This window comes from Sorex fumeus, unplaced genomic scaffold, assembly GCF_029834395.1.
Source record: "Sorex fumeus unplaced genomic scaffold, SorFum_2.1 ptg000018l, whole genome shotgun sequence".
Classification (NCBI taxonomy): Eukaryota; Metazoa; Chordata; class Mammalia; order Eulipotyphla; family Soricidae; genus Sorex; species Sorex fumeus.
Window position 1 is genome coordinate 30,475,568 of NW_026606075.1, and position 25,392 is coordinate 30,500,959.

The 25,392-nt window shown below is 41.0% G+C and overlaps 1 protein-coding gene across 1 annotated transcript in view; it reads right to left on the bottom strand.

Moving 5' to 3' along the window:
- Nucleotides 1-1,014: 1,014 nt before the first annotated feature.
- SLC30A5 (solute carrier family 30 member 5) overlaps nucleotides 1,015-25,392 on the bottom strand; it is a 33,068-nt gene continuing 8,690 nt past the window's right edge. Inside the window, exons 3-16 of the mRNA XM_056112664.1 lie at nucleotides 22,538-22,604; nucleotides 19,799-19,884; nucleotides 17,881-17,968; nucleotides 16,862-16,949; nucleotides 15,504-15,580; nucleotides 15,134-15,304; nucleotides 13,945-14,233; nucleotides 13,584-13,792; nucleotides 12,480-12,637; nucleotides 10,526-10,655; nucleotides 8,575-8,776; nucleotides 7,644-7,870; nucleotides 3,099-3,227; nucleotides 1,015-1,853 (exon numbers count right to left, since the gene is read on the bottom strand). Of these exons, the coding sequence (XP_055968639.1) occupies nucleotides 1,683-1,853; nucleotides 3,099-3,227; nucleotides 7,644-7,870; nucleotides 8,575-8,776; nucleotides 10,526-10,655; nucleotides 12,480-12,637; nucleotides 13,584-13,792; nucleotides 13,945-14,233; nucleotides 15,134-15,304; nucleotides 15,504-15,580; nucleotides 16,862-16,949; nucleotides 17,881-17,968; nucleotides 19,799-19,884; nucleotides 22,538-22,604 (2,092 nt within the window). The 3' untranslated portion in view covers nucleotides 1,015-1,682. The remainder of the gene's footprint in view (nucleotides 1,854-3,098; nucleotides 3,228-7,643; nucleotides 7,871-8,574; nucleotides 8,777-10,525; nucleotides 10,656-12,479; nucleotides 12,638-13,583; nucleotides 13,793-13,944; nucleotides 14,234-15,133; nucleotides 15,305-15,503; nucleotides 15,581-16,861; nucleotides 16,950-17,880; nucleotides 17,969-19,798; nucleotides 19,885-22,537; nucleotides 22,605-25,392) is intronic.

Consider the following 25,392-nt stretch of genomic DNA (forward strand, 5'->3'; position numbering starts at 1 on the left):
GGGTCAGCCGCGTCCAGGGCAAGCAACCTAGCTGCTGTATTATCCTCTAATGATGTGCCTTTAAAAAGCAATGACATCTTTAAAAATGGTGTAACGCTTATTGTTACTTACCTACTTTGGTTTCAATGAAAAAAACTGCATTAAAACATCAGTATGAAATAGTTTTCCCACCACTCAAAAATTTTAATATGTCTTGAAGATTCTTGACCAGAAAATGTGCAAAAGACAAGGAATATCAAAATAACATAACAAATTTCTAAATCTGCTCACATATTAAAACTGGTAAGACAAAAATATGGTTTACAATACAGGCTTATCATTATGGTATAGATAAAAAAATAGTACCCATACTAAAATTAATTTATCTTGTCAAAATTCCTAGTAAAGAATGAAAATATTCAAATGCTTATAAATAGGTATTCAAAAGCTTTTTTTGGACAACATTCTTTGGTGTTCATAAAATGGCATATACTATTAGATATCTTTATCATACAGTCTTTGCAGACTATATTCAGTTTAAATTGAAATTGATAATATATAAATAAGGGATTCCTATAGAAAGTACTTATAGGGTATTTTGATTTTGGTGTGCAATTGTTTAAGGAAAATATTTAAGCAATATAGTTTAAAAAACTACTTATTCTTTGATATTTCTATTTTATATAATTTACAGATTGTGTATATTGATAATCTACAACATACAGATTTGTGTGTATCTATATATAAGGCTCCAGGAAAAAAAAAGTTACAGGTATAAGTGGAGAATTCAACTCTTGAGTTGACAGTCGCTTATGATTCTCATCTGGCTGTTTTATACTATATAGAACTCAAAGAAAAGGTAAATTTCTAGCATTTCTTGGATATCAGCTTGGTAAGCACCTTGAAAAGCCAGATCTATAAAAAGAACGGAGTATTACATTTTGATGGAAGAAGACAAGTGAATGACAAACATGGAAACAACTTGGTCTAACTTTTTTACCCTAGAAAAGCAATTATTCACTTGCAAGAATTACCCAAAGTAAAAAAAATTTATTTTACAGAGTGGTTGTTTTTTGTAATACATCAGAAACTGTAATGTTAAGCTTCCCTGTTCTTACTGATCCTCTCACATCAGTAACTAAAGTTTCTCTGCAATAATTTAGTTTACATTTAGAGTGGCAATACAGATCTTATTCAATGGATTTGTTATAATTAGAAACCAGTTTTATATACAGAAAATCCATAAATATAGAATTTTTATTCCTATTTGCCCTAGGGCTATGCAAAAAATTGACTAAAAAGTTTTCATCTGGGCCTTGTAGTAAACATGTAAATACAGTATTTACAATGGAGGGACCTCTGACAGAAAGCAAACGTAGAAGTAATTTTGGTCTTCACTAAAATCCATCATTTCATGTTCATGGTCAAAGCTGCTGTAAAGTTTTCTAATTATACAAACTTTTAAGATTCCTGTTAGACACATAATTCAAAAAATTATTTTACTTGTACAATGAATGCTTCATTCATATTTAAATTTCCTTGAAGGGTATTTCTTGATTCAATCATAGGGAACTCTCTTTCCCAAATATTGCAAAATGTTTCTGTACAATTATCTGCAACTTCTTTCCTTCTGGCAGCAATATTATAAATACTGAGTCATTTAATCTTCATTGTTCACACTCCAGAGTGCATTCTTGGGTTTATCACATTATGTAAGTACCATCTTTATAGTATTTCATGGATTCCATTTGTTTTGTCATAGCCAGAATGTCATGAAATCCAGTACTTAGGCCAGACATATGTTGGAAGTATGCCTCTTTTTCCACTTGAATTGTTAAGTTGTTTACTCCAGCATCTTTCAGTATTCCTGTAACCTGTTACAAAAATCCATTTATTTTAAAGCATTCAGATCAATGCACTTAGTGTACAGGCCTTAAATTACTGATACCACATTTTTCCACGCCAGAAATTAAACCCAGAGTTTCATACATCTGAAATATGCACTCTATGTATGACTAGAATCACATCCTCTGCATGATAAGATAATTTAAAAAAAAATAGCAGTAGTCAAAGATGAATCTTCAAAGTAATGTTTAGTTTAAATGTTAGATCAACTTTATTAGAAAGTCAATAAATTACTGACCTGTCACTTAAAACAGAAAAAGAGAAAGGCTTCGGTGGGGAGGTCAAATGATTTAAAAAAAAAAAAAAGGAAAGAAAAAGACAGTAAAATAAAGAGAGCAAGAACAACTATTGCTTCCAATATGGTGATAATACAGAAGGTGTTATGATCCTCATTTCCAATCTTTGCACCTGACAACTCTGCTACCATTTTATTTGTTTTCTGTCCATACTACCGTTGATTCCCGGGGTTGTCAGGAATCACTCCTGATCATGTTCGGGGATCATATAGCACGCCAGAGATTAAACCTGGGCTGGGTATGTGCAAGACAAGCATCCTACCCTCTGTACTATGGCTCCAGGAGTCCCTGATTTTAGCATTTTCTTTTTGGTTTTTGGACCACACCTGGTGGTGCCCGGGGCTTACGCCTGCACCTGAGCTCAGGGATCACTCCTGGCCAAGTCTCAAGGAATGGTATGTGGTGCTGGGAAACAAACGCAGGTCCGCGTGTGCGAGGCAAGTTCTGTACCCACTGCACCATCTCCCCTGAGCCCTTACATACTGTTTAATGTAAAACATTTAGATATAAAAAGCTCTATTCTTGAATAGCTACAAGATTAATAATTTAAAGTTAAATAATGATAGAACTATATAACTTAAAATGTGTAAAATGTTATGCATATTTCGACTGAAATGACGTTTTTTCTTTTTGGCCATGTCTAGTGGGGCTCAAGGGTTACTCCTGGCTTGGTGCTTGGTGGGATATCTGAGGCAGGGATCGAACTCATGGCTCCTGCAGATAAAGCTTGCTGTTAAGTTCACTGAGCCATCTCCTTGAATCCTGAAATAACTATTACCTATTTGTTTTGGGGCCATCACTTCTGGCAGTGCCTGGGGGACCAAATGTGGTACTGGGCCAGCCGCATGCAAGGCAAGCACCCTCACAGCTGTACTATCTTTCCAGCTGGAAATTACTTTGAAAACAGGAGATTCTTACCTGTTGTACTATTCTTTGCTCCAGCACATCAGATGTTACTTGTAAATGAATTGTTCCTGCCACAATATTGGCAGAATGGCGCCAAAAGTGAGGGTCTCGGTATGATATCAATCCTTCAATTTTCTGTATCTGTAAAATAAAACAAGATATAAAAAAAGAGACTTAAAAATATAAAGGGCTTAAAGATGAATTTACTCAACACAAAGCACTCTTTACAGTTCAAGAACTACTACTCAGCAGAAGAAGAGAAAAAAAGATGGGGTGTGGGAACGTTGCTCAAGAGGGTGAATGATGTGTCTTGCACTTATGAGGCCTTGAGTTTTGGCACAGGTGGTCCCTGAGTTCCCCCAAGCCCTGCCTGGCAACAAGAACAAAAAAGCAGTAACGAGGATATCACAGATAATGAGAAAAAAGTGGAGAGGGACAACTAGCTAAAGGTGTTTGAAAGTGGAGACAAGCCAGAAACAGCCTGCTGGTGGCCAGGTGCGGTGACACTCTAAACCAGCCACCAAGAACAATACCACTGAGACCTCGTGACTGAAAATAATCTTAAAAAATTAAGATGTCATAAAGTAACAAAATAGGAAACTAACACCCAAGAATGGCAGAGATTAGTACCAGGAATTTTACTCAATGACCCGGAGGACAACCACACATGTTAGGGGAAAAGGGAGCTCAGAAAGAGAAGGGAACACCAAATAAAGGGTGTTGGGAGGATCTGCCCATGATGGGAGAGCATGCTGAAAGTAGACTATCGACCAAACATGATTGCCACTCAATGCCTCTTTTGCAAACCACAGCACTCAAAAGGAGAGAGAGGGAAATGCCCTGCCACAGAGGCAGGGTGGGATGGGGGCTGGGGGTGGGAGGGATACTGGGATCCGTGGTAGTGGGAAATGCGCACTGGTGGAGGGATGGGTGTTTGGTCATTGTATAATTGAAACCCAAGCACAAAAATGTGTAAGTCTGCAACTGTACCTCATGATGTCTCACTATTTAAAAAAAAAAAAAATTAAAAAAAAAACACACACACACAAAAATAAAAGCATCTTTTTCTGATAAAAAAAAATTAAGATGTCATGATAACCCAGAGTGATATCATGGAAGGGATATTTGAATAGAAAGTGAATGGGAGTTAAACATACCTTTACACCCAAAGCTGCAAACCCAATCATTTGAGTCACCATGATTTTACAATACTGTTAATGGTGGCATTTCATGCATTCAGTGTTCCAGCCCCACACCCTCCACCAAAGTGTCCTCTTCCCTCCACCACAGTCCCAGGGTCTCGCTACCATGGGGAGCTCAGTTCCGTAGAGCAGTTCTGGTGCCTTGGTTGTTTGTTGCTAACTCTTTAAGATCTCATGCACAAGAGAGGTCATTCTGCATCTGTCCCTCTTCCTTTTGGCCGACTTTGCTGGAGTGATAGCACAGCGGGTAGGGTGTTCGCCTTACAAGTGGCCAACATGGCCGACCCGAGTTCGATTCCTCCGCCCCTCTCGGAGAGCCCGGCAAGCTACCGAGAGTATTCGATATGCCAGACACAGTAACAACAAAGTCTCCAATGGAGACGTTACTGGGCCCGCTCGAGCAAATCGACGATCAACGGGAGGGCCTTATCTACACTTCAGCTCTATCCACACAAGGGGCAAGTTGCATGCTTTAATCATTTTTTGTCTGTTTTGGGCCACACGGGTGTTGGGGCTTACTTCTGACTCACTCTGGAGGGGCGGGAGGACCATATGTGGTACAAAGGTAGAACCTGGCTCCAGCTGTGTACAAAGCAAGTACCCTATTCTCTGTACTATTGTTGCTCTGGCCCTTTTTCATCAGATGAATAACGAAGCCATTTTCATCTATACAAGATGTACTGTGACTATCTACAAATGAGATGTTCAATGAGCGACATGATTTCCTACACACCAAAACATTCGCATGCTATATAGGCATAATTCCTTCTTGGTGGTAGAATAATGTTTGATTTCTGTAGTTTTCTATAATTTGAAGTTTTCTGTAATGAAAACCTATTCTGTGTACATTTTTGGCTTTGGAAGAATCAAATACAGTGTCAGGAATCAAACCGGGGTTGGGGGGCTGGAGCGATAGCACAGCGGGTAGGGCGTTTGCCTTGCACGCGGCTGGCCAGGGTTCGATTCCCAGCATCCCATATAGTCCTCCGAGCAACGCCAGGAGTAATTCCTGAGTGCAGAGCCAGGAGTAACCCCTGAGCATCACCGGGTGTGACCAAAAACAAAAACAAAAACAAAAAAAAAACGGGGTTGGCCCCATACAAGACAAGTACCTAAACTCCTGGACTCCCTCTGTCTGAACCTCAAAATATACTATTTTTGAAATAAAAACTTTCAGTAGGAGATACGAGAGATAAGAGAGCGACCACACGGGCGAGAAGAGGCTTGCCTTGCACACGGATGCCCTCTTCCTAGCTCCACAATCTCCCAAGCTGTGTTCAGTTCATTCCCCCCCCACAGCACTGCCCTTTTCTCTTGAGTTAGAGAATCATGACTCTGGGGCAGAAGAGATAGTACAAGGGTTAAGGCGCCTGCTATGCACATAATTGACCTGGGTTTGATCCTGAGCACTACCAGATGTGGCCTGAAAACAAAACAACAAAAAACAAACAAAAGGGAACTATGAATTCTGAGTCTTTGCCTGTTTATATGTGCTGCAAATACTTTCTTCTGGCTTATCTTCTGTATTCTCATACTTGTTAATAGAATTCTTTGCCTGTTAATAATTTCCAGTTGGTAAAATCTGCGTTATTTCCCCCCCCCGTCCTGGTTTAGCTTCTGGTCTCACGATAAGTTGTAAGTATTTCCACCAGCGTGAGTCGCACAGAACCCTTACTTGTACCGGGAGGGTTGGATCATCACTCTGGGCAGGATTAACAGTCTGCGTTGGGCAGTGTCTCTCTGGAGAAGCAGGAAAGCAAGGCCAGGCGTGCACATCTGGGTCTGAGGATGTCTGGGTCTGAGGCTGGAACACCAAGGCCAGGGGTGGTACCCAGCTCAGCCTGGCTTTTCAGAGGAACTCCAGATGCAGGGCATGCAGTCTGCTCCTTGCTTTCCCTTTTAGCAAATGCTCTCAACAAAGTCATGACTTCATTCTCAGGTATTTCTGGGGCTGGTTTTGCTTCTTTCTGCAGTCAGCAGTTAATAGCCTCATCGCTGCTGGCCTCGTTTAGCAAACAGGGGAGGAGATTCAGCTGTTTTTCTGTCCTGCATGCCACTGTTCTTTAGCAAAAATGCTAAGCAGAACGCAGTTTTCCAACATTCTTCTCTTCCTGCTCTCAGAGAGCAGGTGGGTTCTTTGGGTTTCTATATGTTAGGCAAAGGAATTTCAATCATGTCTCTTTGGGATTCTGCTGGGCTGTGGCCTATGCAGAAGCACTGGAATGACAGCAAAAGAGACAGGAGGTGCTGCTCGGAGCAGCAGCCGTGCTGAGGAGGGGGCATGCTAGACAGAGCAGCACTTCCCTTACCCACCACATTAAGCTCAAGTCAAAACAAACAAAAAAGGGGGTTTCCTCGTCTCTGGGATGAAAAATATTCTATTTTATTTTTTATTTTTGCTTTCTTTTGGGGGGGGCTTGGGGGGAGGGTCACACCCAGCGAGGCTCAGGGGTCACTCCTGGCTCTGCACTCAGGAATTACTCCTGGCGGTGCTCGGGAGACCATATGGGATGCTGGGAATGGAACCCAGGTGGCCGCATGCAAGGCAAACGCCCGGCTCGCTGTGCTATCACTCCAGCCCCTCCATTCTATTTTAGAAGGGTTTTGTTTGGGGGTCACACCTGGCTGTGCTCAGGGGTTACTCCTGGCTCTGTGCTCAGGAATTAGTGCAAGGGGCTCAAGGGACCGTACGGGCTGCTGGGGATAGGACAAGGCAAACACCCTACTTGTTGCACTGCCGTTCTGGCCCCTATTTTAGAAGCTTTGTACTTCCTTCCACTCCAGATTTAGTCCCCGAGGAACTGTTACATATGGCCTAGAGACACAGCTCTTAGTTTTCCTTCTCCCACTCCTTTGGGGCGGAGGTGGTGGCAGTGTACACGTGCCACGTGCTGGGACAGCACATCAGGATTGTAGCCCACAAAGACACTTGGTTTTGGTGTGCTGGAGAGGGAACACAGTTGTGGTGGTGGTGGGGGGAGGGGGACAAAGCGGGAGATCCATTCAGCAACATGGGGAGGGGCTGAGGCTAGAACTCTTGACCTCATGCCTGCAAGGTGGGAGCTCGAGCACGGAGGTATCTCTTGGCCTCTGCAGACACAGCTCCCCCCCTGCACCCTCCTGCCCCCATTTCACCCTCCCATTCGTTTGCACCATCCAGGACAATCCCAGGGTGGTCACTCCTGTGGGCCCTCTAGTCCCGAGTCAGCCCCTGGGCCCTGAGTTACGGCGCTTCTTTCCCAAGCCAGTTTGGCTGCAAGCAAGGCAAATGCCCTACCGGCTGTACTATTTTTCTGGCTGTGGAAAAGGTATTTTGAAAGAAAAAAAAAACTGTTAAAAACATGAGACGCAGTACCTTTTCTAGAGCGTTATGCAATTCCTTTTCACATTCTGGCGGCAGTCTCAGAAGCAGAATCTGACAGGCATCTTTAAGCAGTGGTATAACACTGAGAAATATTAATATAGCAATAAAAAGAGAACAGAGGGGGTCAGCAATAAACCACCCAAATTGTTCTATAAGAATTGTGGACACGATCACACCAACACTGCCAAGTGTGTCTGCCAAAACATGCAGAAATACACCTGCAAGAAATACACACAAGACATTTAAAATAAAAGCACATTAAACTGATTTTATCCTTTCTATAGGAACGTTGCTAAGAACACACTAAGGACCTGGCACTCCAATACAGACTGGGACTTCAAAATGGCCAAATCATGGTCACTGGTCCTCTATGACCATTAGTTGCTCTTTTCTTGTAAAATTTTACCAGTGCTTTATGACTCTTAGATATTAGCCCTTTAATCAGCAATGGACAAATATTCTCTCCTACTCTATGGCTTGTCTTTTTAATCTAGTCATCAATTCTTTATGGTGCAGAAGTTTCTGAGTTTGACATAGCCCCATTTGTTTATCTTTGCTTGCTTCCATTAAGTTAGATAATGGCATTGAAACATTGACTTCTTCCATTTTTGTTATAGAACAATCAAAATTTACCTGTCCTTTTATAGTAAAAGCCATAATGGCATATTCAGTGTTTTCCTTGCAAGTAACACTTGTGCAACTATTATTGTAAAATGATTCTATAATTAAAGTAATTTAAAAATAAACATTTTTGAACAAATGTGAATGTTTTCTACATCAGATGACTTCAGATCTTTAATTTTAGCCATAGCTTTTGATGTTCAAACATAAAATTCTACCAAAAACCCAGTATTTAATACAAACAAGCAGGGTCATTTCAGAATCCGGGTGAAAGATAAGACACTATTTGGCTAGTACTCACCTCTCATATTAGCATTCATGCCTCCGCCTGCAGATCCATGGCTGTGACCGTGTCCATGGTCACTGTGTCCATGCATATGGTGTGAGTGGCTGTGATCAGATGCGTGACAGCTTCCATGAGAAGCTCCATGGGTATGGGCATGGGCATGGCTAAAGGCACAGATACCAATAAGGTTTACTATCAGCCCTCCAACTGAGACTGGCTAGCAAAAGGAGAAAAGAAAAATTTTAATTTGTAATAAAACGTTAACATGATGCTTAAAAATTACTGTATCATTTTTTCCCATTTATAGTAAAATTTAACTGAGACCTTACGAACTAAATCCAAAGCTAAAAAATGTGAATTTTATTTTATTTTTTATTTTTTTTGCTTTTTGGATCACACCTGGCATTGCACAGGGGTTACTCCTGGCTCTGCACTCAGGAATCATTCCTGGCGGTGCTCAGGGCACTATATGGGATGCTGGGAATCAAACCTGGATCGGCTGCATGCAAGGCAAACACCCTACCTGCTGTGCTATCGCTCCAGCCCCCCAAAAATGTGAATTTTTAAGTATAAAACATCATTTGGTGGAGGGAATTTTTTTTTTTTAAGGAAACTAAAATTCACCAGTGTGGGGGAGAGTAAGATGAAGTAGAGGGTCTGGAGTGATAGCACAGTGGGTAGGGCGTTTGCCTTGCACGCAGCCGACCCAGGTTTGATTCCCAGCATCCCATATGGTCCCCTGAGCATAGCCAAGAGTGATTCCTGAGTGCATGAGCCAGGAGTGACCCCTGCACATTGCTGGGTGTAACCCAAAAAGCCAAAAAAAAAAAAAAAAGATGAAGTGGAGGAGGAGAAGAAGAAGAAACTGTCAGACAAAGAGTACAGTGGGTAGGGCACTTGCCTTGCATGTGGCACCACAATAGTACCTTGAGCACACCAGGAGTGCTCCTTGAGCACTGACTGAGCCAGGAGTAAGCCTTGGGCATGGCTAAATGTGGCCCCCATGCCCCCGAAAAAAACTGCGATTCAATATGTATTTCCAAAATGTAACATCATAGGCCAGGGAGACAGTTCAAAGGGCCGGAGCAAATGATATACGCATGCAGAAGGCTCCTGCTTGATCCCTAAATACTACACGACCCCCGAGCCCTAAACTGAGGCAGCTCCTGAGCACCAGCAAGTGTGGCCCCAAATCAAACAGAACTAAAAAACCCCAGAATGTTCACTCCAAAACTATTTTGCTAGTATGTTTCACCAACAAGTCAAGTAACTACTTTCAGTGGTTCAACTAATTTCTGATTTCCTTTTATATGCCAGATGCTAAACTTCAAGATTAATGATATACTGTTGAGTTTATCAAGATACTTTGCATATCTTTTCATTGTGAAGGAATAAAAACAATTAAACCTCAGTGTTACTTTAAAAGAAGTAAAAGATACAATGAGAATGTTAAGAAAGGGAAACATGGCACACCTAAAAGGGAAAATAAGGGAAAATATCCCTCTACAGGAAACCTCGAGTCTTTGGTGAGTAGAAAGGCAGGAGTAAGGGAAAGGCACGCCAGCGCTCATGTAAAGGTCTGCAGGCACAGGAGGATGGTTAAAGATTTCTATGGAACTAATATAATAAAGCAAAGTCTCTAAAATTATAGTACTTTTACGACTATTGCTAAGTCTATTAATTCTATCATTTTATTAATATAAAGGACACCTTCAAACAAAAACATTTGATAAATCAGAAATCTCTATGTTTTAGAATATGACTTAATATTTAGAGTAGTGAAATATAGTAAAGGATTATTTTCTGAGAGTCAGCACTATAAAAATGTAAACAGCAAGACTGGAAATATTTTGCTTATATTTAAGTAAAATATAAACCTTCTAGATAGCTATAATAAATATAGCTATATTTACACTTGAGCATGGAAAATATTGTAAACAGAAATTCAGAGGAAAATATGACTTACTGTTAACATGTGTGTGTCTAATTCTGGAGGATCAATTAATCTAGTCACTGACTCCATAAACACAAAGAAAGCTATTACCATTAGAAAAAGTCCATTAATAAATCCAGAAAGAATTTCTATTCTTCCATACCTAAAAATATAAAATACATTTTTAGGAAAGAAAAATAACAAATATTCTAGAAGAATAAACGTGATTACTAGTGAGATAGCAAGCAGATATTCATGTACATACGCAGTAAAATCTTTAAAAAAAAATCACTGAGATTCTAAACACCTATCCTGAAAGAATCTGTTAGACATAGCTAGCTGTTGAAACTGCATATATCTATGGGTTCAGATGAGAGCTCAGAGGCTAATGAATGTAAGGCTTTGAGTTTAATCCCTGGAACCATAGCAGGTACTGAGCACAGTCCCAACACCTCTTTTTATTATTATTATTTGCAACTGGGTCATACCCAGTGATGCTCAGGGCTTATTCCTGGCTCTGTCCTCAGGAGTCTCTCCTGGTGGCGCAAAGTGGACCATCCCCAGTGGATGCTGGGGATCAAACTAGGGCCAGTTGCGGACAAGGCAAGCACCCTATGCGCTGTACTATCTCTCTGGCCCCCTAGTGCCTATTCTGCTTGTGCTTTGTCGCTCTGTGGTCTGTGATCCCAGCACAAGTGATTTTTATCTGCACCCCAGCCAGGAGTGTGTGAGCAAAGAGACTGCAAATGGTGTGAGCCCCCTGCAAGCGTTACAACTAAAAAGCTATGTGAAGGCCAGAGTAATAATACAGCGAGTAGAGCCCTTGCTTTGTGCATGGCCCACCCGGGTTTGATCCCTGGAACCCAACATGGTCCCCTGAGGTCTGCTAGGAGTGATTCCTGAGCCAGGAGTAAGCCCTGAGCAACACTGGGTTGCTCCTAAAAAGCAAAACAACCACAAGAAAAAGCTACATGAAAGCCAGGTGAGGAAGCGTGACGCCCTGGAGAGCAGTGACAATAGCAGAAGAAAAGCAGTTAGACCCCCTGTGAGCTCAGTACAAGTACCAGGAGATTCATCTCTATTCCAGAATAGGAATAACTAAAATTTACCCATGCATTTAAGGTAAATCTCACAAAAATCAAAGTTTTTAATATCCGTTAAGTCTAATTACTCAATGAGATAGTATTTTAGAATCAGTCATTTCAAAGTCTGTGTAGTTTAACAGCAATGATGTAAATAACATTACATTCGCGGCCGCGCGACATCTTATTATCTCATTCCTACTTTGACAAACTGGCAGGCTGCCGAATGTAACCTGCCCACACGGCAGAGTCTGGCAAACTCCCTGTGGCGTACCCAATATGCCAAATACCAGTAACAATGAAGGGTCTCATTCTCCTAACTCTGAAAGGGCCTTGAATGTGACACTTTTTTAAAAATCTCAGGGCTAGAACGAAGGAGACGTTACTGGGGCCTCCTCGAGGCAATCGACGAATAACAGAATGGTCATGATCGTGATCGTGATGTAAATAACATTCTTTTTTGTTGTTTTTGGGTCACACCCAACAGAGCTCAGAGATTACTTCTGGTTCTGCACTCAGGAGTCACTTCTGGTGGGGCTCCACTATATGGAATGCCAGGGACCCAATCTGGACCAGCCACATGCAAGGCAAGCGCTCTTCCTGCTGTGCTATCGCTCTAGCCTCAACACTGTACATGCTACCACTTCAAATAAATATCTTGGGCAAGAAGCAGAACATTCACCTGATTTTTGCTCCTTGCCTGAATGATCTGTCATGATATGTGATCTTGAAATTAAAGCCACTCAGCATTTATTAGATGCCTGATTCATTTCCACTTATCCACTTAATTGCTACAAAAATGAAGGTCTAAAATTTATTTACATTAAAAGTAATACAATTTTATTATGTAGATGGAATCTTCTGTGAAGACTCTGTTATATCACCTGGATCATCCATGTACCCACCCGTAGGAGAATATTCGTGTTGCTTTCCATCGACTCATCAGGGCAGCAAAAAGTCCCATGACTAAAGCAGAGCAGTCAAAGAGCATGTGAAATCCATCTGAGATCAGACCAAGGCTGTTGGTCAATACACCATAAAATAATTCCACAAAGGTGAAAAGCTGCAATGTTTGGAAAAGAGAGAGAGAGAGAGACGAAATGCATTGAGAAATACTGTTTGAATATAATTCATCAGAATTTAAACCATTAATCATCCAAACCTTACCTGAAGATATAAGTACCTGTTAACTAGTAATTATACTAGAAACTTATACAATAAACCATAAGAAACTGATAAGCTGAGTCAGGTATTTCCATCTTCAGACTATTTAAGGTAGGTTTTAAAAATACGTCTGTGGAGGTGAAGGGGTAGGGATGGGGCAAATATCCACAGAACTCAACAAACTGGTCTAGGAAAGGTCAGCGTTCTACCGGCCTTCAAGACAGTGCAACAGACGCAGCTTGCTAAGCACTGCTGAACCCCTGAGCACAGAGCCAGATTTAAGGCCTGAGCACTGCTGAGTGTGACCTTCAAAGCCTTACTCTCCCCTTCCCATCACCAACAAAAATGTTAGCATTCTGGGCTACAGTGGTATCTTAATGTGATGTCTTCTGTTTGTTGTCTGTCTGGGACCTGACCTGCTCAGGACTCCATGTGGCTGGGGACCAAACCTGGATCAGCTCTGTGCAAGGCAAGTGCCGTGCTGACTGTACTATCACTCTAGTATCTCTCTTCAACCCCTTCATCTTATGTCTTAACACAGTGAGGGAGCTATGTTAATAGCAAAGCATCAACCTTAGTTATGAAAGAGGTATTTCTTTAGGAGCAGATGAAAGTTTCTAGAAGCTGCTATATTTACTGATATAAAATAACACACTAAACCAACGCTTTTGAAAGAACTCAAATTGTTTTTGCTCAGTCTTAATATGAGTCTGTGATCTTTCTACTACTTAAACTATAACGAGCATCTCTAATCACTAGAAATCTGAGAATTAACTAAAATTACACAGTAGAACTGCTAAAAGATTAGGCTTTTAAGATAAGTCACTAATACTTAAAAATCTTACCAGATTCAAGCATAAGAAGTAAAATATCTGCCTAGAGTCATTCTCCTCAAGGATCTGTTTAAGTGATTCCTTAATAAACCTAGGGATGGACTGGGAGCTATGCTGAAAAGCATCTCCCATGAAGTTATAAAGAGGTGTTCCTTCAGGAGAATATCCAATGAGGGTTCCTTTCTGTCCTCTCTTTGAGGGAGATGATAAAATGTTGGCAGCTAGAGAGAGTTAAGAAACAAAACAGAACATTATCATAAAACTTTTTAGAGGTTCACCCACCAAAACCAACAACGAACCAATTCCCCAAACAAGTAAATAACTGAAACATCAGACTCCACAGGAAAGCCGTGCTGAGGGGAGGGCCACTTACCCAAAATAAAGAATACGGCGCTCACTACCACTCCTCCAGACACGACGTGCTCTGTGCTCTCCTGGTTTGCGGCCCTGTTCATAGCCCGAAGCTGATCTGTTATTGGATGTGTCCAAAAATTTCCAAAAAGGAGAGCACTAATAAAAATGGAAAAGGATCCATAGCGGGCACATTTGGAAACTTCCATTTTGATCAAACAAATGGAATCGACATAGAAATCCAGGATCATGACAAAAAAGATAACCGTTGTGAAAGGCATAATGAGAGAAAACCAAGACTCGACTTTACTCTAGAAATTAACAACAAACAAACAAACAAAAACCAACAGAAATTGTCAATACTATTTGGGTATAAAATTCACATCTTAAAATATGTTTTATTTAAACCTTTTATGTATAAATAGTCTCATGACTCAGTATGATTTACAAAATGCCAAAATATAAGCTATGATATGTTGGGGCATATTTTTTCAGTATTTCCCAGACAGCTTAAAAACAAAAGCATGACTGTCTAATAATTTTATAAGTACCAGAAGACCCATAATCACTGTGCCTAATTTGTAATAGGTAATAAATTATTTCTTCAGTTGATTCCATTCTTATGAGCCAGAAGAATGGAAACAACATATAACGCTGCTTGATTTGAATTTTTTTTTTCCCTTTTCTTTGGCTGGGGGGATGGTAGAGAAAATTTGGGCTATACCCAGCACTACTCAAGGTTTACTCTGGGCTCTGTGCTCAGGAATCACTCCCAGTGGAGCTCAGAGGACTGTCTGTGATACAGGGATTAAGACCTGGTAAGCCACATAGCAAGGCAAGTAAGTACTCTACCTGCTGCACTATCCCTCCAGCCCCTGTATTTTCTATCAACAATACAATAAGGGTTGGAGAGCTAGCTCAATGGACTGGAGGATATACTTTAGATGCAGGCAGCCTGGTTTCAATCTCCAGCAACACATGGTCCCCAAACACCCACTGGGTGGGAGTAACCTCCAGGTACCTTTGGTGGTGCGACCCCAAAGCCAAAAAATAAAAATGAAACAAACTGAAAAAAATTTTTTTATTACAAAAAGGGGAAAAAGCAATGACAATAAGACTCTAGTAAACTTAAGCTGAAGAAACAATATACTGAGCTAAAAATCTAAGTAGTAATCATATTTTCCTTATTACCAGTAAATTTCCACACTTACCTCAGTTGTCACAGAAAGGACAATGACCCATGGGCATAAGAGAAACACAGAAACAAGATGGGATAAAGCCTGAAGACGTTTGGCTCCACCAATGTCTATAGAGAGCTTTCTGGAAGCTGTGTGGAAACCAACTTTACAACACAAAGCCAGTACTAGCAGCAACACTCCACCCTATGATAAAAGTAAGTTTCATTAGAAAGGTATGTTCAAAATTCCACCCTTATATATTTAATATTTAAAAAAGTAACAAGAAAATGTAACTTTTCCCCCATATCAAATCACCAATAGCATGCAGTATTTACTGATGATTTACTTTTAATGTACTTCTAAAGTGCTTTTGATTATGTCAGCAACAGAGAAAAGCACGTACCTTGTGATCTGCCACGCCTAAGAAAGCAATGGCTGTGTACAGCATGTGAGTAAGAGCACTGTCATGATGTCCTTCGGCTAAGGGAGAGTTAGAGTGAAGGAAAAAGATACCGAATGTTAACTCTGAATCTTTCTGAATCTTTTTTACCTGAAGATGACTATGGTCTAGTCTGGGGTTTGCAAATGCGACTATGCTCAATAACATATTTCCCTTAAAACCAAACTAATTTTGGGACATTTATCAATTGGCTAAGCCTGTTCTCTTTTTGTTGGCTCCTAAGCCATTATGTCAGTGGTTAAGACACAGTTGCTCAACTTTTGTATTTTGCCTCAAAATGACATATACAAAGCACACATATGCAGGACAAAGGGACAGGGGCAAGGACAATCCTGAGGTCACTACTATACAACGGAATTACGGCTGTCCTTCCCAAAGGACATAAGATCAGAGGTAAATCTGCTTCTAAATCATCAATCAAAAAGCACCATCACAGCTGGAGAGTGGGGCCGGGAATAGCAGTACAAGCAACCTGGAGTTAAGCAAAGTTAGCTCAACTCTTTGTTTCTGAGCCAAACCTGGGCCATGCTCAGGGGTTACTCCTGGCAAGGCTGGGGACCATAATGGATGCCAGGGATCAAACCCAGGTTCACCTGGGTTGTGCAAAGCAAGCGCCTTACCTGCTGTACTATCCGGCCCCACATCTTAAATTTTAACATTATAAATTATTTTCAGTTAATTAACAGATTGGAGGGCAGAATACCAGTAACCAGAACAATCAAATCTGGCATTCTGATTACACTGAATGGAATGGGTAAGGCGTGAAGATAAAAAAAAAAAAAAAGAAAAAGGCATGTCTGTAGAAGAACGCAAGTAGACATATTTTATTGCAAAGTTGGGATTATAGAGAGTGAGGACTGAACCAGAAATAATTTAGATCAGGAGTGTGCATTTCACTTCCAGGAATCAAAACATTTCACTTCAGGTATAAAGATGCCAAAGGCTTTTCATTTACTTTCAATACAAAGTTCATACTTAATAATCACCACTGATTTCTAAAAAGAGTATTAAGAGAGTAAATTGATTTTGTTTAGTGGCAAATTATTTATTTTATTTTTTCTTTTTTATTAGCACCAGAACAATCTACAGTATTTTTTATTATCCCTAAATTTGGAGTGCTACAGAAAATATCAAGATACTATACTTAATTTATAATTATTTTTTTCATTATTTGAATACCAGTTTAGCTATACTGAGCTATGACACGCTCATTCGTGATGATAATTTAATGCAATCAGTCTCCTTTTTTTTCTTTGTTCTGCCATTCTTCTATTTTTCTGCACTGTATTAGAAAAGGATACGGTGTTCAGCCATCTTAGCCATGAGGTCATCATTGTCGAAAAGCAACAGGCAGATCACAGCAATAATGAAAAAAGTAGCCCCTCTTGTCTGAAAACAAAGAAAAGAATACTCAGGAAGGTTTTTTTAAAAGAGTTGATTTTAAAGACCATGAGAATATAAAATACTAAAGAAAAATATTTTTTAATTTAAAAAATACCTAACATTGAAGTTCTGATACTACACAAGTTGATAATAATTTTTGCATATAAAAGCTCCAACATATTCTGCAGGATATTTAAAGGCACAGAGTACCTGGCTCATTAAGAGCCAGCTTAATGGGCTGGTGTGCAAGCTTTGCATGAGGGGAGCCTGGGTTCGATCCCTGGCACTGCAGGGTCCCTGGAGTACTGCTTGAATATGGTACCCTGAAACAAAAAACAAAAATCCCCCAATAAACCCAACTAAGCAAGGGATATATGGAGCTATTTTGCAACTTTTCTTTTTTCTTTTTTTTTTTTGCTTTTTGGGTCATACCTGGCAATGCACAGGGGTTATTCCTGGCTCTGCACTCAGGAGTTACTCCTGGCGGTGCTCAGGGGACCATATGGGATGCTGGGAATCGAACCCGGGTTGGCCGCCTGCAAGGCAAACGCCCTACCTGCTGTGCTATGTCTCCAGCCCCTAGTTTGCAACTTTTAAGGAATATATATTTCAAAATTAAAAGTAAAAACCAGAGCTGAAGAGACAGTATAGGAAGGCAGACATCTGCCTTACACACAGCTGATCTAGTTGGATCCCAGCACGACATATGGTCCCCTGAGCAGCACCAGGCGTGAGCCCTTAGCACAGAACCAGGAGTAAGCCCTGAGCACTGCTGGGTGTGGTCCAACATCCCTCTCCAACAAAAAGAGTAACAACCAAAACATCTGTAAGAAAATAATAAAATGAACAACAGCACAAAGTCCTGCATCCTTTTAAATTCTAAAATATATCGCTTGGGATAAATTTTTTGCTTGTAACTAATAATGGAAAATTCTACCTTGGCTGGTCCTCCTCCAGAACTAGTGAACAAAACACTAAGTAGTGAGATGACAACAATATCACTGTGTTCAAAAAGCAGCAGAGTTCTAAAAAAAAAAAAAAAAAGCCCAACATTATCTTTCATGAGATACATCTAATTTTTATCAGGAAAACAAATGAGTTAGAGTTAAACAAAAATTTCCCCTGATTTCATAAAATATTATGGGAATAATAAACAGGTACAACTGATTTAGAAAATACTTTGGCATTACCTACCTAGAAAGCTAGTACTACAATACCACCAACATTATTAACAGGGTTACATCACACAAATATCTTGTGTGTGTGTACAGGAAACACAAGACTGTTGCAGAAGCACTGTTTGCAGGAGCCCCAAACTGGAGGCATAAATGCCCACAGAAATGTAGTGTGTGTGGTGCGCTGTGAGCATATACACACAGCTAAACTTACATGCATTAAAATGGGCAAATCTCAAACACACATTGAATGGAAAGTATGCTGCAGAAAAATATACGCAACGTAATTGTATTTATAAAGTGAGAAACTTATAAGGTTAAATACTAAAATGATAATGTGCAGATGTGGTAAAACTACAAAGAAAACGATAATGAAAACTAGATATGCTCACTATTACCTAATGATGGGGGGATATGTAAGTTTTTAAAGATACTGGTAAGGTTTTTTCCTTTGGGGAGTTGAATACAGTAGGCTTAATTATTATCAGAAACATATCTAGTTAGAGTTACTCTTGAAAAAAGTTTATTTTTGGTTTCTGGGACACACCACCTTGGTGCTCAGGTCCACTTTAGTATCCAGAATGAAATTCTTGAGAACACCCTTCATTTTACTGAGCCTCCTCATAATTCCCTCTGCTCATCAATGGCAAGACCCCTTTTCCGTATACTTTTAGGCAATAAGTAAAACTCACAGGAGACAGGAAAACATCAAAACAGGACTATGAACAGCTACATGTTACAGTTCCTTTTAAATGAAGAGGCTCTTTATCACTGGCCCATTGAACTGACCCATTTACACAAAAACATGACACCAAACACATCTAGAGGAATGTGAAATGTGAGTTAACTGCTCCTTCCGGGCTGGCCTAAAATAGCCCCAGCAGGGTGACTGCATTCGTTTCCACTGCCGCCTCCACAGCACTGATTCGGAGATGAGGCCCAGGCCTGGCCCCTTCCTGCTGTGCCTTGGCCTTGATGCCTCTGGCCTGCCCCATCCTTCCTGGCCTTGGTTTCTGCACCTCTAGACTCATGGGTTACAACAGAGTTCTAGACTGCTCCCTACTTGGAACATTCAGCCCGTATGCGGGTTTTGTTCTGTCGCGGTCCACAGGCAAAGCATGGGGGCTATTCATTTCTGACTCAGTGCCTGGAGTGGCTCCCAGCCACACGTGGGGACTGCATGGTGCTGGTGATGGAACCCAGCCCTCTCTCCTGCGAGCAGCCCTTTGAACTGTCTTCCCCATCCTGAGTTAATTCAACTTAAATCTGATGACTGACACACTATTTCCAAGACATTTATTTAGAATCAAATGTCATTTATAATCAAATCACAGTACTTAAGAAAATACCTTTAAAAAAATTCAAAGATTCTGATCTCTTCTTTATTGGTTTATTTTCTTATTTAACTTTTTATTTCTAAAATTAGCCACTAAAACAGAATACCAGTGATTAAAAAGAAAATCTCTTAGGCTAAAAATTTTCTGAAATTCAGTGAATTCAAATGGGTGAGACAGCTATAATATCAACAACATACGAATGGATTCATCAGAGAGCTAGCCTATTTGCTGAGTTATAGCCAATGCTATAGAAGTGACACTGGCATGTAATCTGACATGTGTAATATCAAAGTAGATAAAAGCTAATATTAAAAATAGAATCAAGATATGCACTTTAATTTACCTTAATGGTCCACAAAGAGTAAGGCCAAAAAACCACAGGAGAGAAATGATACACCCAGCAACTGCATGTTTAAATATTTTGATCCACTATAAATAAAAAGACACAACAGCAACCAAAAATTCAGTCATATACATATATATGCTCTGGTAAATATCTCAAAATCTTCAATAAGAGACAAAGGTAAAGATAGTAATATCACAAATTTAAAAGGCTAAAAAATGACATATTCTAAAGTAAAAAAAAAGTTAGGAGTCCATGAAATTTAGGTTTGCATGATAGTATTAGATGGTGGAATGTTTTTTCTCCCCCCCACCCCTTTTTCAGTCCAGGCATTGAATCCAGGCTGCCCACATGGAGTATGTGGTCTTCCACGGAGTCACATCTCTGACCCTTAGATTTGCTTTCCTACAGAACGCTTTCCTAAAATCATCTGCATCTGAGCCTGGGGTGCCTAATATCTCTTCCTTTACTCAATCTTTCTCTGGTAGCCACAATCCCTTCTCTGTCTCTCTGTCCCTCCCTCTATGTCACATTCTCCTTAGAGTTAGAATCTTCTTTTGGTAAAACTTTTTTTTTTTTTTTGGTGGGGAGGGGGTTGGAGCAGGCAGGGCATTTGCCTTGCACATGGCCGACCCGGGTTCTATTCCTCCGCCCCTCTCGGAGAGCCCGGCAAGCTACTGTGAACATCTCACCCGAACGGAAAAGCCTGGCAAGCTACCCATGGCTTATTTGGTATGCCAAATACAGTAACAAGTCTCACAATATTACTGTGTTAATGTTACTGGTGCCCGTTAGAGCAAATCAACGATCAACGGAAGACAGTGCTACAGTGCTTTTTAAAAAATTTTCTGGCCACAATGGCAATGCTCAGGGCTTATTCCTGGCTCTAGGAATTAATCCTGGACGGGCTTGGATTAACGTGGTCCTGTAACTGGGGTTGACCTCATGCAGGGCAAGTGCTATTGTTCCAGCCTGTACTGTTGTTCCAGCCCTCTAATTACTTCACGGTAATAAAAAAATTGAAAAAAATTCTCTTTTTCATTAGTTTTTACTAGTTTTCTAACAAAAAAATGTTTTAGCCTTTAAATCCCTTCAACAACATTCAGGGCTTTGAGCATTTGAAAAGAAACAGTTGAAGGAGTATAATTATTAATCCTAGGCCAGAGAGATAGTACAGAGGATGAGGTGCTCACTCAGCATGTGGCTGGCCCTAGTCCCCAGGTTCCTTCACCACTCCCAAGGGTGACTCCAAAGCTCTGTCTGAGCCACAAGTGGCCCAACCTCCTGTCCCCAAACAAATTAACCCTATTTTCCATGATGCTCTTGTCTCTAAAATGGAGATACTTAGGTCTGTTGTTCTAATAAAAATAAATCTTATGTTTCTAAGCTGTGGCATATATGAAACAAAGAGCAGGATATAATGACTGTACAAAGAGATGACTGTGCAGGGTATTTATGGTAAAGATCCCGAACCTGAAATACTCGAAGGGAATGGTAATGGTAGCAGTGAAAGGTAGTCTACAGTTTACTCTCTCCATGACTTTATATGTATTAGAGCTTTCCTTACTGATCCATTACAAAGCTATATCCCCTGTCTGTTTTACAGGTGAGAAAACAGAAAAATCTGCCAAAAGTAAGCGTAAGTGGGACATATAATATGAATTTTCGTGACTGTAGAAGGTTCTCTCTTCCTCCAATCTACACAAATATTAATCATAGTTTAAATAACAGGGTTACCATTGTTCATGTTTATGATTTTGGTATACAAAGTTACTGCACCTTCTCTATATCCAAAATGCCCAGGACCCTCACTGTCCTGTCCCTTCTGAAAGATCAGAGAGGTTGTCTATTCTAATCTAGCCGTAATCATAATTCTAGCCATTCTTCTTTTTTTCGGCCACACCCTATGATGCTCAGGCTTACTCCTGGCTCTGTGCTCAGGGATCACTCTTGCTGGTACTCAGGGCGCACCATACTCAGTGCCGGTGATCAAACTGGGGTTAGCATGGCAAGCAACACCATTCCTGTACTGTCTCTCCAGTCCACGAGGACTCAACTTTTAATCCCCATTCTCTATCTACTTCCCAGTGCCATTCCTATTAAGTTCTCGAGCAACATACCCATGTCTGATTTGTAAATTTTTTAGAAAAGCTTTTGTTACAGAAAATAATTATAAACACACTTTAAAATTGTCAAAAATTTTATTGAATCACTGTGAATTACAAAGTTACAATTATTCATGATTGGGTTTCAAGTATACAATGTTCCAGACACCAATCCCTTCACCAGTGTCCCCTACCTGCCACCAATGTCCCAAGGTTCCTTCCTACCCTCTAGTCTGTCTCCATAACAGGCATTTTTTTCTTTTGTCCCCCCAGCCCCTTTTAGGTACCATGGTTTACAATACTGTTACTGAGATGCCCATGCACAACACTTTCAGCACGTGGTGGTCCCTTCCCTGAACTATGCCACCTCCCTACCCAGTGGTCAGCTTTCTACTAAGGACCAGTTCTTCCATGGTTTACAATTTTTCTACTTTCTTCTTTAAACATCTCACTAATTTAGCAATTAATTTAGTCCTGAAGTCTCAATTCTGGAAAGACAAGTCAACAGCGGCAAGTGAATCACTATTCTGGTGTACAATTCGATAAATCACTAAGGGACCCTGGGCAAGGACAGAGCACTGGATTCCTGACCCACTGAAAGAAAACTAGGGAAAAGGTTACACTTTTTACTCACCTGGCGTTTGGTAATACTCTTCCCAGAAGAAAATGGCTTTTGAAACAAAACCATAAAAAATGCAGTCCTGCAAACATTGAAACATTAGCATCAATCAATCTTACGTTACAAGAATAGTCTGAAGTAACTATACATATATATATATATTTTAAGTACAAGAATTCTATGCCTTTGAAAAAATTTTGGTTTTGTTTTAGGGCCACACCTGGCTGTGCTCAGGGCTTACTGCTGGCTCCACACTCACGAATCACTCCTGGTGGGCTTGGGGGTCCATATGGGGTAACGGGGATAAAACCCAGGTCATCTGCGTGCAAGACAAAAGCACCCTACCAGCTGTACTATCGTTCTTTTTTTTTTTTTTTGCTTTTTGGGTCACACCCGGTGATGCTCAGGGGTTACTCCTGGCTCATGCACTCAGGAATTACTCCTGGTGGTGCTCAGGGGACCATATGGGATGCTGGGAATTGAACCTGTGTTGGCCACGTTGGCTGCGTGCAAGGCAAACGCCCTACCCGCTGTGCTGTTGCTTTAGCCCCTGTACTATCTTTCTGACGCCAAAGATTCTCTGCTTTTTTAAAAAGTCCCCCCCTCCTTTAGCTGTTGATGACCAAGGCTGCACTGAGGCCTGGCCGTGGTGCTTGTGAATTTTTGCTGTTGTCACTGGGGCTTGGATAGACTCAGCAGCAGTGCTCACTGCGGCTGGCACTCCTTTATCTGAGGTACTCAGAACCCGTGTTTTTGGGCCCACGCTGTCAGTGGGGTGCATGCACGTTACGATGGCGGTGTTTGCCAGGGGTCTGTGACGCTCATGCATGTGCTAGCCAGGGGTCACGTTTCTGGCCGCGGTGCTCGCACATCTTTTAAGCCACAGGGCTTATACACATGGCTGCAGCCCCAGGGATCGAGAGCAGAGCTCTCCGGGCTCTAAGAGCAAGCTGCCTGGATTGTGCTGGACACATGCACATGGCATGCAGGAATTTTGTTTTGTTTTGCTTTTAAGGTCACACCCGGCCAGGTTCTCAGGGGCTGGTCCCAGCTTGATGCTTGGTCTTCACTCCTGAGGACCGACCCTGGGGCTCCAGGATGTAAAACACACGAACCGGGCCACTGAGCTATGCCCAGGCTCTTGACAACGGGAATTTGAACTCAACACCACAGGCTTGAAAGAGCACCTTTCAAGGTAGGTGCTCTGAGCCTCTGCATGATTCCTCTACCCCCAAGACACTTATATTTAAACGACTACTCCAGAGACTGCAAAGTATGTTATCCTCTAGAGAAGCATTAGAGGAGAGCTATATTTATTTATTTTTGCTTTTTGGGTCACACCTGGCGATGCACAGGGGTTACTCCTGGCTCTGCACTCAGGAATTACTCCTGGTGGTGCTCAGGGGACCATATGGGATGCTGCGAATCGAACCCGGTTCGGCCGCGTCCAAGGCAAACGCTCTACCTGCTGTGCTATTGCTCCAGCCCCCAGAGCTGTATTTATTTAAAAAGGGCAGAATTCTAAAGCTTCTACTGCAACATACTGGGAACTCCTTTTTTTGCAACCGTCTTTACAACCAGTCACAAACCACAAAAGAAAAGAAGTCTCAATATTTTTTCATACTTTAACAAAATAATTAGTATTTTCTCCAAAATTTAGTGACATCAAATTTTAAAATAACTGTAATAAAGATTATGACTTGACACTTATTTCTAAACTAGTCACATAAAATAATATAGTGGTACTTAGATTTCCCTAATAGTCACATTTGATAATTACTAAAATTATATTTCCTAAGGTTTTAAGAATATTTTAAAAAATTGTTTATTTTGGGAGGCATTTTTTGGGCCACACCTGGCGATGCTAAGGGGCTACTCTTGACTTTACACTCTGGTATCGAAATTCCTCACAGTGCGCAGGGGACCATATGGAGTACTGGGTTGGCTGCACGTAAGGCAAACACCCTATGAACTGCACTATTGCTCAGTCCTCCCTAACGTTTCCAACAGATTTTTATTAAAGATGATGGTCGCCATTAATTTCAAAGCCCAGAGAATTTTAAGAGAGAATTTCTTATTAGCTGCAGAACAATGTCAAAGTTGTATTACCCAAGGATCTTGCAGTGTGAGGAGCATGCAGTAAACAGAAAACAATGTGCTTGCACGAGACGGTAAGAAGCAATTGTGCCAAAACATGGCTGAGGCAACATTTGGTGCCCGAAGAAGGTGGGGCCACACCAGGAATATAGCTGAGAACCCTCGGACCAGAGAGATAGTACAGTGGGTAGAGCACTTGTTTTGCACCTATGATATGGGTACCAGATATGGTCTTCTGAGCCCACCAGGAGTGATCCCTGTACACAGAGTGAGGAGTAAGCCCTGACTATCACCAAGCATGGTTCCCAACCTCCCCACCCTCCGCCCAAAAATGAAACAAAACAAAACCCCCAAACAAATGGACAAAAAAAAAACCACACCAAAAAAAAAAAAATACCCCAAGCCCCAGAATCCTTCAGGCAGCCACTGAGACTTCTGAGACTGTGAGGTTAAAACCACTTTTATTTGCTGCGGTGCTGGGAACTGAATCCAGGGCTTCAGGCATTTGAGGCATGTGCTCCACTATTCAAAGCTGTCTATAAACTCACAAACCCATGATGGCCTGTTTCACTCTTATTCTTTCAGAATAAGAGTGACTTTTTTGGAGGCTAGCTGATGTGACACTGAAGTGGACCGAATGTAAAAGCTGCCAGAAAAAGCATACTATCCCCATTAACACAAACTAAACAAACAGTCTATATTTTAGCAAACTAGTACATACAATGCTCCGTATATAAAAGTCTTTTTTCTGGTACTTTAGGGTACTCATTCTT